Source organism: Chrysemys picta, chromosome 3 (assembly GCF_011386835.1).
Source record: "Chrysemys picta bellii isolate R12L10 chromosome 3, ASM1138683v2, whole genome shotgun sequence".
Lineage (NCBI taxonomy): Eukaryota > Metazoa > Chordata > Testudines > Emydidae > Chrysemys > Chrysemys picta.
This window is the reverse complement of record NC_088793.1, coordinates 1887959-1900785: the sequence shown is the minus strand read 5'-3', so window position 1 is coordinate 1900785 and position 12827 is coordinate 1887959. Positions and strand designations below refer to the sequence as shown.

Sequence of the window (12827 nt, the reverse complement as noted above, 5' to 3'; positions counted from 1 at the left end):
TTCCCCTGGGGCCCGGTTCCCCTCCACCCCATTGCTTGAGCCACACATCCCATTACCCCTATGCTTGGGGGGGGAGGGGGGTGGATCTCAGGCCCGCCTCCCCCCGACCCCGATACCATGCTGCCATCCTCCCTCTCTGCCCCGAGCCCTCCCTCCATTCAGCATGTGCCACGACAGGCTCCTGGGGGTGCTGCAGCCCCTAAATCCCCCCCGCATTCAGTGTCTCCCCCGTGTGCCCAGTAGGGCCCCGAGGCAGCGGGTGTTGTGCCCCCCCCCCAGGAGGAGCGGAGCGCGAGGGGGCGTCGGGCTGGAGGGGGCCCGGGAGCCGTGAGGGGTCTGGCTGTGGGCACAGAGGGCTGGGGGTAGTGCTGACAGCCGGCTAGCTGGGGGATTGGGGCGCACTGCACCCCAGAGGGGCTAACACGGGGGCTGTCTGCGTGCAGGGCTGGGGTTTGGAGTGCTGGGCTGGATATGCCAGACTCACCCCCTCCCCGCCCCCGAGCGCGGGGCCCAGCCCAGACCCAGTGGAGGGGCCAAGCCTTGCCCTGGAGAGCTGACCAGAGGACAGTGCCCGAGCCCCAGGCCTGCCTGCATTTAACCGCGGAGCCTTAACAGAGTTTGCTGCAATTCATTTCCTTGTGTGTTTGGTGGGCTGCTACTCCCCCTCCTCCCCCGCGCAGGGGCAGGGCCCTGCCTGTGCTGCCGCGTGGCTGCAGGAAGCCCCCGGAGTGGCTGGGGTAATGGCCGTTGCCCCCAAGAACCGGGATGCAGCCCAGGCCCCGTCGGGCTCCGTGGCAGGGGGCAGGCCGTGCCCGCGGGCAGCACTGCAGGCTGATCTGGGGCTTTACGCTCTGCCTCCCGCCGGCTGGCACCGCAGCCCCCACCGCCCTGGCCCCTTGCTCAGGCAGAGGAGGGGTGCTTGGCCCTGCAGGGCGTGACAGCCTGGGCTGCTGCACCGGGTGCCCCTGCTGGACCCAGCCACTGCGGCCCTGTCCTGGGACTGGGGGCACCTGCCTCACACCCCCCCCCAAAGTGGTGCAGGCGCCACGCTTCTTACCCAGCCATTCCGACTGCCCCCCAACCTCCCCTCCCCCCACTGTGCAGCTGCCCCAGCCCGCGGGGGGTCATCGTCCCTCTGTGCAGCACAGCTTCTCACCTCTGCTGCGGAGGCTGCCCGGACAGGAACATGGCAGGGCCCCAGCAGCCGCCTGGCAGCTACCAGGGTGCCCGGAGATCCCGCTAGCACCTTCCGTTCGGGGCAAGCCCCCAGCGCCCCGCCCGTGGCTGCAAACCAGCACGGCCTTTTGGACAGCGTCCGAGCCCCGGCGGCCGCGGGCGCCGAGCCGCGTCTTTAACCTGCCACCCACCCCGGCACTGGAACTAAGGACACGGCCCGAACTGCCCTCAGCCCCTGTGCGGGGCACTGCCATTAACTACCCAGGTGTTTAACTCGCCTGCCCCAGGGGCTGGGGTAGTCAGTGGCCTGCGGCTGCTCTCCCCCAATCCCCGAGGAGCTTGGCTCCGGCTGGCTCAGTTCAGGCACTCGGGCGCTCACCCCACGTTCAGGTTAACACTGACTGGCACCGTGCTCTCAGCCCCACCGGGCGGGGCCGGACTTGGGTTTGGTTCTGGTGGTTTAACTTAATCCTTGTGGATTAGTGAAATAAAGATTAAGAAAGGCAGCCCTGACCCCCGGGGACGGCTCTTTGCAGGGGCGGGAGGGCCTGGGAGCTGGGATGGATGAAAGAAGCTGGTTGTGGGGCAGCTGCATGCCCGTTGCCCCAGCCAGAGGCGGGAGGATGGCGTTACTGCTGCTTCCAACCTTCACCCTGGGCCAGTAGGGACTGAGCCCTGCCCCACTGCGCAGGAGGGGCTGGGCCCGGATTCCTGCGCCCCACTGCACAGGTCCTACACCAGCAACTGGGCCCCGATCCCTGCGCCCCACCGCACAGGCCCTACGCCAGCCGCTGGGCCCGGATCCCTGCGCCCCACTGCACAGGCCCTAAGCTCGCAACTGGGCCCGGATCCCTGCGCCCCACCGCACAGGTCCTACACCAGCAGCTGGGCCCGGATCCCTGCGCCCCACTGCACAGGCCCTACACCAGCAACTGGGCCCGGATCCCTGCGCCCCACTGCACAGGTCCTACACCAGCAGCTGGGCCCGGATCCCTGCGCCCCACCGCACAGGCCCTAAGCTCGCAACTGGGCCCGGATCCCTGCGCCCCACCGCACAGGCCCTACACCAGCAGCTGGGCCCGGATCCCTGCGCCCCACCGCACAGGTCCTACGCCAGCAACTAGGGCTGTATCCCCACACCCCACCGCATAGGCCCTGAGCTCACAGCTGGGGATGGGCCACTCCAGCAACCCAGCCCTGCTCTTTTCAGCACTCGGGAGCTGCGCCCTGGCGGAGGCCGAGGCGGGTTGTGCTAGGGCAGGAATGGACGTGAAACCAGCGCTTGGAGCAGGGGGAGGGTGACATGGAGCAGCCTGCGCCCTCGGCAGCTCCTCTGGGGCAGGCCTGGCCCTAAGACTCCCCTCCCCCCACGGCTGCCTTGGAACAGAGCCCGGCTGCCCCTGGGTGACTGTGACACCGCAGGGCGCTGGCTGAGGTCAGATCTCCGCCCGCCAGGGCCGTTCCGGGACATGGGCCCAGGATCAGAACAGCTCCCCAGGGACGTGCCGGCCAGGGCTCCAGGCAGCCGCGCTGACACCTGGCTGGGGTCCTCTGCTGAACACAGAGCGGGGCGGGGGGGGGGGGGGGGGAATGCAGAGTCTGAATTGTAACCCCCTGGCATTGGTCAGTCGCAAGGGGCAGGGGGCTGAAGGGGGCAGGGGAGAGCCCCGTGTGCACCCCCCCCGTTCATGGCTCCCCAAGCACCCAGCGACAACAGCTGCCCCACAGGACGAGATTGCTTCAGCTTCCCGCCCAGGGCAGCTCCAGCCATGGCCACCGCAGCCAAGGAGCAGGGCCGAGGCCGTGGCCAGCAGCGGGGGGTTCCAGGTGGGGGGCGCTGATCATGCCTGAGCTGGGGGAAGGCTCAGCGGGACGAGAGACTGGCTCAAGGCCCCGCAAGCAGAGCAGCACGGACAGCAGGGCCACCACCTCCAACTGCAAAACCGGGGCACGTGCAGAAGCCCCCTCACCTCTTCTTTCTGGGGCCCTACCCTCTGCTCCGCCTCTTCTCCCAGGCCAGGTCAGAAGCCAGACCACGGTAAGAGCTGCCCAGGGAACCCAGGCCGCCGTGGGGAGCCCCAGCCCTTCCACCTGCCCTGCGTAGGGGGCCTGAGCGAAGCCTGTGGCCCGTGTTCCTGCCCCCTGGACTGCGCCCCCCAGGGCAGGTGGAGGGTCCGGTTCCAGCTTCCAGCCTGGCCAGGGCCTCACGAGGAAGAGAAGCAGGGGTGGGGCCTGATGGGAAGGGGGGGGGGGTCACGCCCACCGCCAGGCTGGTACCACCCCTGGCCCATGGGCCGGCACAGAGCAGTGCCACAGGGACTCGGACAAATGCTGTCCTGAGTCACTCAGCCTGGGAGCGGGACTTGCACTGGGGATGGGTGTGAGCCTAGCTGAGAGGTGGGGCTAGACCTGCCCCACGTGCTGCCCCCCCTGGGGTGACAGGGGTCCAGGCTATGCTGAGTAGCTACAGGGTAATGGGTGTTGGGCTGCTCCAACCTTCCCCAGCAAAGGCGGGAGACTAGGCCCAGAGGAGACAGCCAGCTGCTGCCAGGCGGGAGGGGAGGGCAGAGAAAGGTGCCTTCAGCCTGGGGCAGGGCCAGGCTTTGGGGGCTGCAGTGTAGACGAGACGTGAGCTCCCTGAACAGCCGAAGCAAGGCGTCTGCTGGCCCTTGCGGGAGAGCCGGACATCTCCTGCAAACATGGGGGCACAGGCAGCCATTGGTTGGATGCTACGGGAGCAACTGGTCCTAGCCCTCGGGGGTGAGGTCTGCACCGCAGGGAGGGGAGCCTGCAACCCATGGATCTAGGCACTTCCACAGCCTCCCTGCCCACAGCTGTACCTCTAAGCACACGGCCGTGGGCAAGGGCCCCACTTCCCACCGGAGCTGGCTCCACACTGGCAGCTGTGAGCGACAACAATCACACCCGAGATCCGAGCCCCTGGCTGTGGTGCTGGAATCAGGCAGGGAGCTGGAGAGGAGAGTCACTGGGCCCTGCATGGGGCAGAGCTCTGATGCGTACCGCCAGACCCATGGAAAGCCCCCGGACTGGCGAATGGAAACAGTCTGGAGCTGGGCAGCCCCCGGCCAGGCCTGGAGCAAGGGGTCGAACTAGGGCAGGTGGCCAGACCTGAACTGAGGAAACTTAGAGCAAGAGGAAATGTTTGCTTAAAGGGCAGGTGGGAGGCTCCAGGGGACACAAGGCGCAGCAGGGCCAGGGCTGGGTAGCTCCGGGGGGGCGGTCTCCAGGCTCCCAGGGGACACACGGCACAGCAGAGCGAGGGTGGGGTAGCTCGGGGGGTGGGGAGGGGTGTCTCCAGGCTCCCAGGGGACACAAGGCACAGCAGAGCTCAGGGGGGGGGGGGGGGGTAGCTCGGGGGTGTCTCCAGGCTCCCAGGGTACACAAGGCGCAGCAGAGCTCGGGGGGGGGGCGCTCTGTTTTCACCCCAGTAACAGGCAGATGAGAGCCAGAGGAGCAGGGGGAACATCCAAACAGCTCCTGCTGAGGACGGTGGGAGCTGCAGCAGGCCAAGGCAGCACAAGCACCAGGCTGGTGGGGGGGAGGGGAAGGGGCCAGCCTGCTCGCCGTGACAGGTGCACAGAGATTTAAAGCCTTTTAGTTTAAAATTAGTTCTCCCCGTGGCAGCCCTTCCTGGCCTTCAGGGGATGGATTTGCAATTACAGGAGGCTCCATCTGCCACTCTAACCCTAGTGGGTCAGGGCAGCCAGGAGCCGCAGGCTCTGAACTATTGATTGACACCCGAGGTGACTGAATAGGCTGTTCTCTCTCCCCCCCCCCCCCCCAATCTCCATTAACACCAGGCCCCCCTTTGTCAGCAAACCGCCACAGAAAGCCGGTTGTCCCATACGGCCAGACACGCTGGAGGAGTCACTGAGTGCTTTATTTCCACCCCTGAGAGGCTCCAGCCCTCGGCACGGGAGGGGCCGAGACAGGATTAAGCAGGGAGAGGCCAGAAACAAGAGATCGGTGGTTTATTGTTAAACATTTGCCATGAACCGTGGCAGGGAGCAGCTGCGCTGGGCACGGCCAGGCGGCTAACGCCTGCTGGACGGAGGCTCTGGAGGGCACGGTGCACTGGGCGGAGACAACACAAAACCCCTCTTCCGGCTTCAAACAGGAGGCGCAACATCCAACCAGCCAGGGACGAGTGGGAGAGCGAGCGCCTGAGACCCAACAGCCGCTAAGGCACTTAAAGGGCTACAAAGCTCCGGAGTTCACTGCCCCCCAGCCCCGCGGCTTTGAGAGAAACGGAGGGAATGGAGCAGTGTGGCTGGAGCAGGCTCTCCCCGGGCTCTGGCTGCGAGGGCATCTATGGCTGGAGGCACTGGACACGCTCAGTGGTGGAATTTCTTGCTCGCGTCGTTGGCGTGATCCAGAAGCAGCTGGCACGGCGTGAACTGGTTTCCGTAGACGGCCTCGTACTTCCGCAGCTTGTCCACCAGCTGCTTGGCTCCGAGCGAGTCTGCGTATCTGAAAGGGCCTGCACAGAACACGGGGCGAGTCAGCGGGGGAGGCTGGGCGAGAGGGCACCACTCGAGAGCCCGCAGGAGAGCGGTGCCCGGCCCGGGAGACGGGCACAGACGCTGGACTCGAGCCCAGAGGAAATGCCCCTGGATTTCGGGCTGAGCGTTGCCGGATACCGAGCAGCGAGCTTGGCTGAGCGGCTGGCCAGGGCTAGGCAAGCCCCTGCATCCCGCGCTGCCCGGGTGTCTAAGCAGTTCCAGTGGTGGGGGCGGTGTCATGGACGTAACCGCTGCTGCCACCGTTACTCTTAGGACAATCCCAGCTGTGCTCAGGGGCCTTTTAGCGTTCACAATCAAGGCCAGGGACACTTTCAAGGAGCAAACTGCTGCACATTGGAGCCAAGTGTCCTGCTGTGCTCAGGCGGGACATGCCGGCTGGAAGGGGAGCAGAGACACCGGCTGCCAGCACTGGACCCCACTGACAGTGAGGGGCTGTGCTGTGCGCAGAGCAGGCCTGGACTCACGCACAGCCACCTCACCGCTGAGCTGCAGGGCCCCCAGGCCAGGGGACCTACCCTAGGATTTAAGGGGCGGGGGAGTGTTTGAACCCCATGAGCCAGGGGAATAGACTGGCCATAGGCGGGGCGCCAAGCCCAGCAGTGTGGGGAATTCCATACTAAAATCGGCTGCAGGCTCCATCCCCCCAGACACGCCCTGTGGTTGCAGGCGACAGCCTGGGAGTGCAGAGCTCCGCCCTCGGGGCAGTTCACGCGACATGACGGGGGTCCCTTGTATCTGCAGCTGCGACTCTGGTTTCGGTAGCCCCCTGCCCAGCCCTGGCCCTGGCATGCTTGGGGAGGTGCAGCGTGACGGCGTTCTAGACAACTGCCCCGCGGCGAGCCACGCTGCCCCACACCGCGGGGTTTCTCGGAAGACTAGTTCAGTGCTCAAGCCAGGGGCTAGTAGCACCTGGCTCCTGCCTATGCTACCAACACTCCCCGTGCACAGCTTCACTTCCACAACAGTCCCAGGACTCCGCACACGGGAGGGCGAATGCACACAGGCACTTGTGACTCGGGTCCTGTCCGTACGGCAGTCTTGGCTGGCATAGCTATGCCGGCAGAGCCCCCTAGTGGTGACAGCGGAGGAGTTCTCTGGCCAGCAGAGCTACACCACCTCCCTGAAGGACGCTACATGGACAAACACTTCTGTGGGCAGCTGCATCTACCCAGAGCGTTCTGCCAGCACAGACCCCTGGCTAGGCGGTGATTAGATGCACTTCTAGTCCCCATAGCTGCGTAGCGCAGACTAAGCCGTAGGCCAGGACTCCGCGTACGGCTTTGCTGGCTCTGCGATACTGCTCTGCCATACCAAAGCCCTCCTAGCGTGGACCCAGCGTTACTGCCAGCACAGCTTAGTCCAGTTCCCTACTCAGTCAGGCAGCTGGGGGAAGCCACTCACCTCCCAGACACGGCGGGAAGCCCAGGCCGAACACAGCCCCCATGTCTCCTTCCACCGGGTTACTCAGGATCCCTTCCTGCAGGCACATGGCCGCCTCGTTCACAAACCGCGTCACCAAGCGCAGCTGGATGTCCTCGTCGGTGCAGCTGGAACAGAGCCACGTTACTCAGACCATGGGCGGGGGAGCCTGGGGCCCAGGCGACGAGAACCAGCCAAGAGCACACGGGGGTGGGGGGCAGGGCCAGCGGAAGCCACAGCTGATGGAGTGGCATTAGGACCTGCCCTCTGACCAGAGGAGGCAGCGAGGACCAGTCTGATACTCAGCCAGGGATCCCCACGATAAGGCAGAGATCTGTCAGGCCTCACACTGGGGCAACTATAGGAGACATGTCAGGCCATGCGACAGATCTGATTTCAGCACGTAGCTGATCCTAGCTGGAGGGGCAGGGGACCATACGGCTCCCCACCAAGTCCTGGGGGGACTGTCTCCCGAGGCACAGTACCAGAGTCCATTGTAGTACAACCCCCCCCTCCGGCAGTGGGCACTCCACAGGAAGACCCCCAGTGCCTTGTGCTACCAGCAGCCGCCAGTGACCCCCAGCACCCTAGAGGTGAGAGATGGCCAATTAAACTGGAGATCAGCAAGTCTCAGAGGGACCAGTGCCAGCTCCCGGGCTGCTCTGCTTAGAGGCCCAGCACAGCCCTTGTGACAGTGCCCCCAGAGGGTTTGTCAGCAGCAGGCTACAGAAGATGCGTCAGTGCTGGGAGAGGCTGGGATGCCCAGAGCCACCCCATGCTGCCCCCCCCCCCCAACCCTTTTGGGTTCACCCATCTACTTACACCTCGGGCCTGGAGGGCACCTTGAACTGTGCCAAGATCTCATCCATGCCGGAGTTCACGCTCCTGTTCTTCACACCTTGCTGGTACACGTAGAAACCCTTCCCTGCCTTGCGGCCTGCCAGGAAGGGGGGATGTCAGTCACTGGCTGAGCTGCCCCCCAACTGCCACTGATCCCCTGGGTTGCCTGGGCCATACGGACTGCTAACCTGGTACGTGCTTCTCTGCTGGCACAAGCAGCAGGTACCTGTGGGACGAGAGGCTCCCCCCACGCTCAAATGGCACCCGGGAGCAGCTTCCTGGCACTGCAGTGAAGGGATGAGGCTGTCTGGATCTCAGCCCCCTGGAGACAGGGGAACAGCTCATGTACAGAGGGAAGGGGCAGGTGATCAGAGAAAGGGTGATCAAGCAGATCTGCTGGGCCTCGCCAAGAAGCAGCCAGCAGTGCCAGTCTCCACTGGTCTGAGCCTTGGAGACGCTTTGAGGCAGAGGAGAGGTGGAGTGACTGGCTTCCACGGCTCTCCGGACAGCAGATCCTGCCCAGAGTTTGCATCTCATCAATGCTTAAGAGCAGGGGCCTGCTGTGGACAGGGGACATCCCAAAATTAAGACCCGAGTGACCCAAGTGCAGCCTGTTGGCCAGTCGCAGTCCATATCTACAATGCCGCTGTCTTCATCCTTAATACAAAGACATAGCCCACACAGACTACAGGTCCCAGCATGCAACACTCCCCTGTGGAGCAGTCGGCACATTTAAGGAACGGTGGCCTCTAGTGGCCAGCAGTGGCTTTGTCACAGTCGCATCTCATGCAGCCCTAGGGGGCTGGAGCCGCAGCCCATCCCAGGAACAGGTGGTCAATAGTGGTCTCATCAGGCCACGACTTGGAAGGGCTCAAGCCCCGTCCAGCAGGGAACGCTGCGTCCCAGGGAACAGCTTCTGTGGGCTCGAGCACAAGTGTGAGGCGGCTGTCGGGAGCCCAGCCCGGGGACCAAGAGGGAGGAGGGGCTGGCACGGAACAGCCCAGCTCACGCACTCTGGAGCCACTCACCTAAAAAGCCCTTCTCTACCATGCGCTTGAGCAGCTCCACGTTCCCGCCCCCAAAGCGCTGGCCAAAGGCCTTGCCGAGATCCTCCGCCACGTGCGCAGCCACGTCCACGCCCACTTCGTCGATCAGGGTGGCGGCACCCACGGGAAAGCCGAACCCTGTGGAAAGGGCATCCACTTTCCGGGGGTCAAAGCCTTCCTGCAGGGGGCAGAGAGGGGCAAGCCCTATGAGCCCTCAGGCCTGTGGAGATGCAGAGCCCGGCCCCACGCGGGCCCCAGTGACAGTGCAGGCCTAGTCCCTGCTGGTACATCACAGCTTCTGGCCATTGGCTTCAACACCCTGCTAGGGAGCTGGGCAAATGGCTTCAGGAACTGCACAAGCCAAGGAGATCTGCCAGTAGCTGGGGATTGCCAGCCGCAAGGCTGCTCCCAGGCAGAAGATTCCTTCGGTTGGGGGGGGGGGGGGGGGGAGGGAGGAGAAGGGGGCCCCTTCATGTGGCACCCAATAGCCTGGGCGGCACAGCACTGTACTTTACTGGATCAATAGAGCACTGAGAGCCTGTGTCCTGGACTCTGCCCCCATTGTGCTAAGGTGCCCGTCCCAGCCCCAAAGAACTTACGGCCCGAGTATAGGCTCCTAAACCTTCGTAAAGACCTTTGCACTTTTGTTCCACCCAGTGATCTGCAGGCTTTACACAGATGGGCAAGCACCCCCCATTACACCAATGGGGAAACTGAGGCAGAAGATAACCAGCTTGCCAAAGCCTTCTATCAAGGCAGTGCTAGAGATGAGATTAGAACCTGCTACTCTCCCAACTCAAACCCTTGCTCCAGTCAGGAGACATTTTGGCCACTCCATTCCTCTTGCCCAGGCTGAGGTCTATTCTGCCCCTTGCTGTATAACTCTGCCCTTCACTAGGCTCTTCCAGCCAGTGAGTTCTAAGTGCTTTGCAAGGTCTGCATTAACTCCCAACCCTCCGAGCGGCAGCTGTCCCTCTCGGATAGGTGGGGAAGTGGTTAAGTGACTTGCTCTTTCACGTGCAAAGTTTAACAGCAGACAGCACCACTGGGTCAGGCTCAGAGGGGACTGCGGGCGGGAAAGTTCCACCACGTCTCTCCCAGGCAAATCCCCGGTTGATGAACTGGGGGAACAGCAGCTTGGGAGTTCCCAAACGTTCTACACAAGTTCAACTACAGCGTGGCACCAACTGAGCTGTCTGGGGGTTCCTGGGTAGGAGACCCCTGCGGCTGGATGCACGTTCAGCCAATAACCCAGCACGCTGGCCAGGCGCAGGGTCATGGAAATGGAGCTCACTCAGATGATCAAGGGTCAAGCTTTGGGTCTGAACTCGATACCCGAGGACAAGATGGCAAGACAGTAATGATGTACCTCTTTCCATCCTTCCCCACTTCCTCTTTAGAACAATCCCACAAGCCGCTCGGCTGGCTGGGATCTGTGGTTTGGTGGGCACATTCTCATCCTCCCAAAACAGACACCCTGGGGATGGGGGGGGGGGGGGGGAGGCACCACGGAGTCCTATCTTCTAGCAGCACTGGGGCTGTAGTGGTCTGCCCAGTCTGGGAGACAGGAGACCCAGTGAGGAGTTGCTGCATATACACCCTTCTAGGACACGGCTGGGCTCTGGGCCAGCCTGACTTTGTAGGCAGAAGCAGGAGAATCTCATCTACTTTAACACTTGGCAGCTTCTCTGTACCCCGGTGTTTTCCAGCAGCACACTCGGTTCCAATACACACCTGGAGAACTCTGACCACTTCGGCCAGCATTGGGCCCAGACATCTGGTGGTGTAGAAACCTGGTCCATCCTGGGAGAGGCAAATGGGACAGCAAGGCAGGTTAGTGTCAGAAGCCCTGCAAGACCAAGGACCCCCTGCCTACTTAAAAACTGCAAGAACTGCTTCCTGAGCTAGATTTCAGAGCCCTAGAATGCAGAGACACTGAACCGCCCAGGATTTCCAGCACTATCAACTCCTAGAATGGCTTGTTTTGACCTGAGTGGAAGATACAGGAATGTGGGAAGCTCCTCACACATCTGCTTCCTGCTAAGTTTTTGAAATGTGTCATACAATAGTGTCTGGAAACCTCTGGAGCGGGCAGAGTCACCGCCCCAGCTCTGCAGCGCTCGGCAGCAGGGTCCGTTCTGTACAAGGTTGTGCTCAGCGGGGTGGAATTCACAGGTCTGTGCCAGGGGCGACTCATAGGAAGGGATGTGACCTCACACACTAACTGCCCCAGCAGCAGCGGGCAGGGGAAGGAGATTAACACTCGCTCAGAGAGAAGGGGGAGTGTTCTCCAGAGACTAATGGTCAAGGCAGAGCATTACCACCAAGTGCAGACCAGTCCGGGCACGGCAGGGAGTCTGGCTCAGAGTCCCAGCCCCCTACTCTAATGGAAGTGGGAGTGACAAGGCGCAGGGTTTGACAAATGGATCCAACTCTTGCTAGTCCCAGACTTCGCCTACTACCAGGTCACACCCTAGGAAAGCCACTCCTGTAATTCAAAGGAACAACAGCGGTGTTTGGATTCGAGGGCACCATCAGTCATTTAGGAATCCCTTAACCGGGGTGGTGCCGGCACACTTCAGCTCTGGCTTCACTGCCCTCTCCCCACAGGTCATGGGGCTGTTTCCTCTTCCCTGTGACTCTGTACCTGCACCAGGCTCCACCTCCTCCCTGTTAGTCCAGATCTGCTCCCACTTCCCTCAGCCCTACGCCCACGGATGTGTGTCGTCTTAAGCCGCTAGATCAGGGTAACCCAGGGTAACCTCCTGACAGCAGCAAACCCATCCTGCCTGCAGCTCTTGGGACAAGGAGCGGCAGCGAGATTTTGACCCAGGCACCAGTCCCTGCTCAGGGTCCCACTTTTGGTAGCAGCCTCCAGCGAGGCGTTTGATTCATTTGCAGCCCCCAGCCCTCCAAGAGCAGGAAAAATGGAGCACTCTTCCCCAACCTATCCAGGCCTTCATGGCTGGAGGGTGGACCCCTCCTGTACTCTAGTTCACCCCAGCCTCCACATTTGGGTTTTCCGCACTAGTGAACAGCTCCAGTACATTTCAGGCCTGCTGCTTTAATACCAGCCTAGTCCAATTCCTGAGAGCCTCAACCTTTAGTAGTGGAGAAACTCAAACCCCTCCCCAACCTAGCAAGTCTGAAAGACTTTCACGCTCCTGTTTAAACTCTTGATTCATCCAGCTGCCATCTTGGGCACCGTCAGTGGTTTCAGGACCTGCCAGGATCTCGAGCAAGAGTACTTTACCTTGACTACAATGATGATCTTGCCTTGCTTGAGTCCGACAGCTACAGCGGAGGCAGCTGTGTCCTGGGAGGTCTTGTCCGTGGTGATAATTTCTAGCAGCTGCATCTTGTCCACTGGGGAGAAGTAGTGCATGCCGATCACCTGCCGGGAAGGGCGTAAGGGCTTAGCATACAGAAAATAAGACAGAGACCGGCCTTTTCAGCTCTTTGGACACAGCTCGACGGGGAATCACAAGCAGGTCCGTGCTTGGGAATTGAACCACTTCAAGGCTTAACAACGTAGCTAAGGGCTTAATTCGACCCTATTTTTTCCCTGCAGGTGGTCAGCTGGCTTGTGTCAACTACCTCAGTATGTCCATGCAACCGTCCTCCAACCACTGCAGGTCAGCTACGCTCAGAGGTTCCCAGGAACCTCTCAGGAGCAGACTGGTGGTGTGAATGGCCTGACTCACTGCATTTGGGGAGGAGACCGAACCTCTTCCAAAGGCTGAATGAGTTCATGTGAAGACCCAAGTTGAAAAATGCTACGAATGTAGAGCCGGGAAGATGT

The 12827-nt window shown here is 62.1% G+C and overlaps 2 protein-coding genes across 3 annotated transcripts in view; one reads left to right on the top strand and one right to left on the bottom strand.

The window, feature by feature from the left end:
* The window catches only part of HADHB (hydroxyacyl-CoA dehydrogenase trifunctional multienzyme complex subunit beta), a 249494-nt gene that overhangs the window by 187158 nt on the left and 49509 nt on the right, over positions 1–12827 (top strand). The window lies entirely within an intron of this gene.
* The window catches only part of HADHA (hydroxyacyl-CoA dehydrogenase trifunctional multienzyme complex subunit alpha), a 36922-nt gene continuing 29246 nt past the window's right edge, over positions 5152–12827 (bottom strand). For both annotated transcript variants that reach the window (XM_005284117.4, XM_005284116.5), the window contains 6 exons: positions 12279–12419; positions 10760–10828; positions 9008–9203; positions 7962–8076; positions 7122–7267; positions 5152–5677 (listed from right to left, as the gene is read on the bottom strand). In XM_005284117.4, coding sequence (XP_005284174.2) covers positions 5532–5677; positions 7122–7267; positions 7962–8076; positions 9008–9203; positions 10760–10828; positions 12279–12419 — 813 coding nt within the window. In that variant the 3' untranslated portion in view covers positions 5152–5531. The remainder of the gene's footprint in view (positions 5678–7121; positions 7268–7961; positions 8077–9007; positions 9204–10759; positions 10829–12278; positions 12420–12827) is intronic.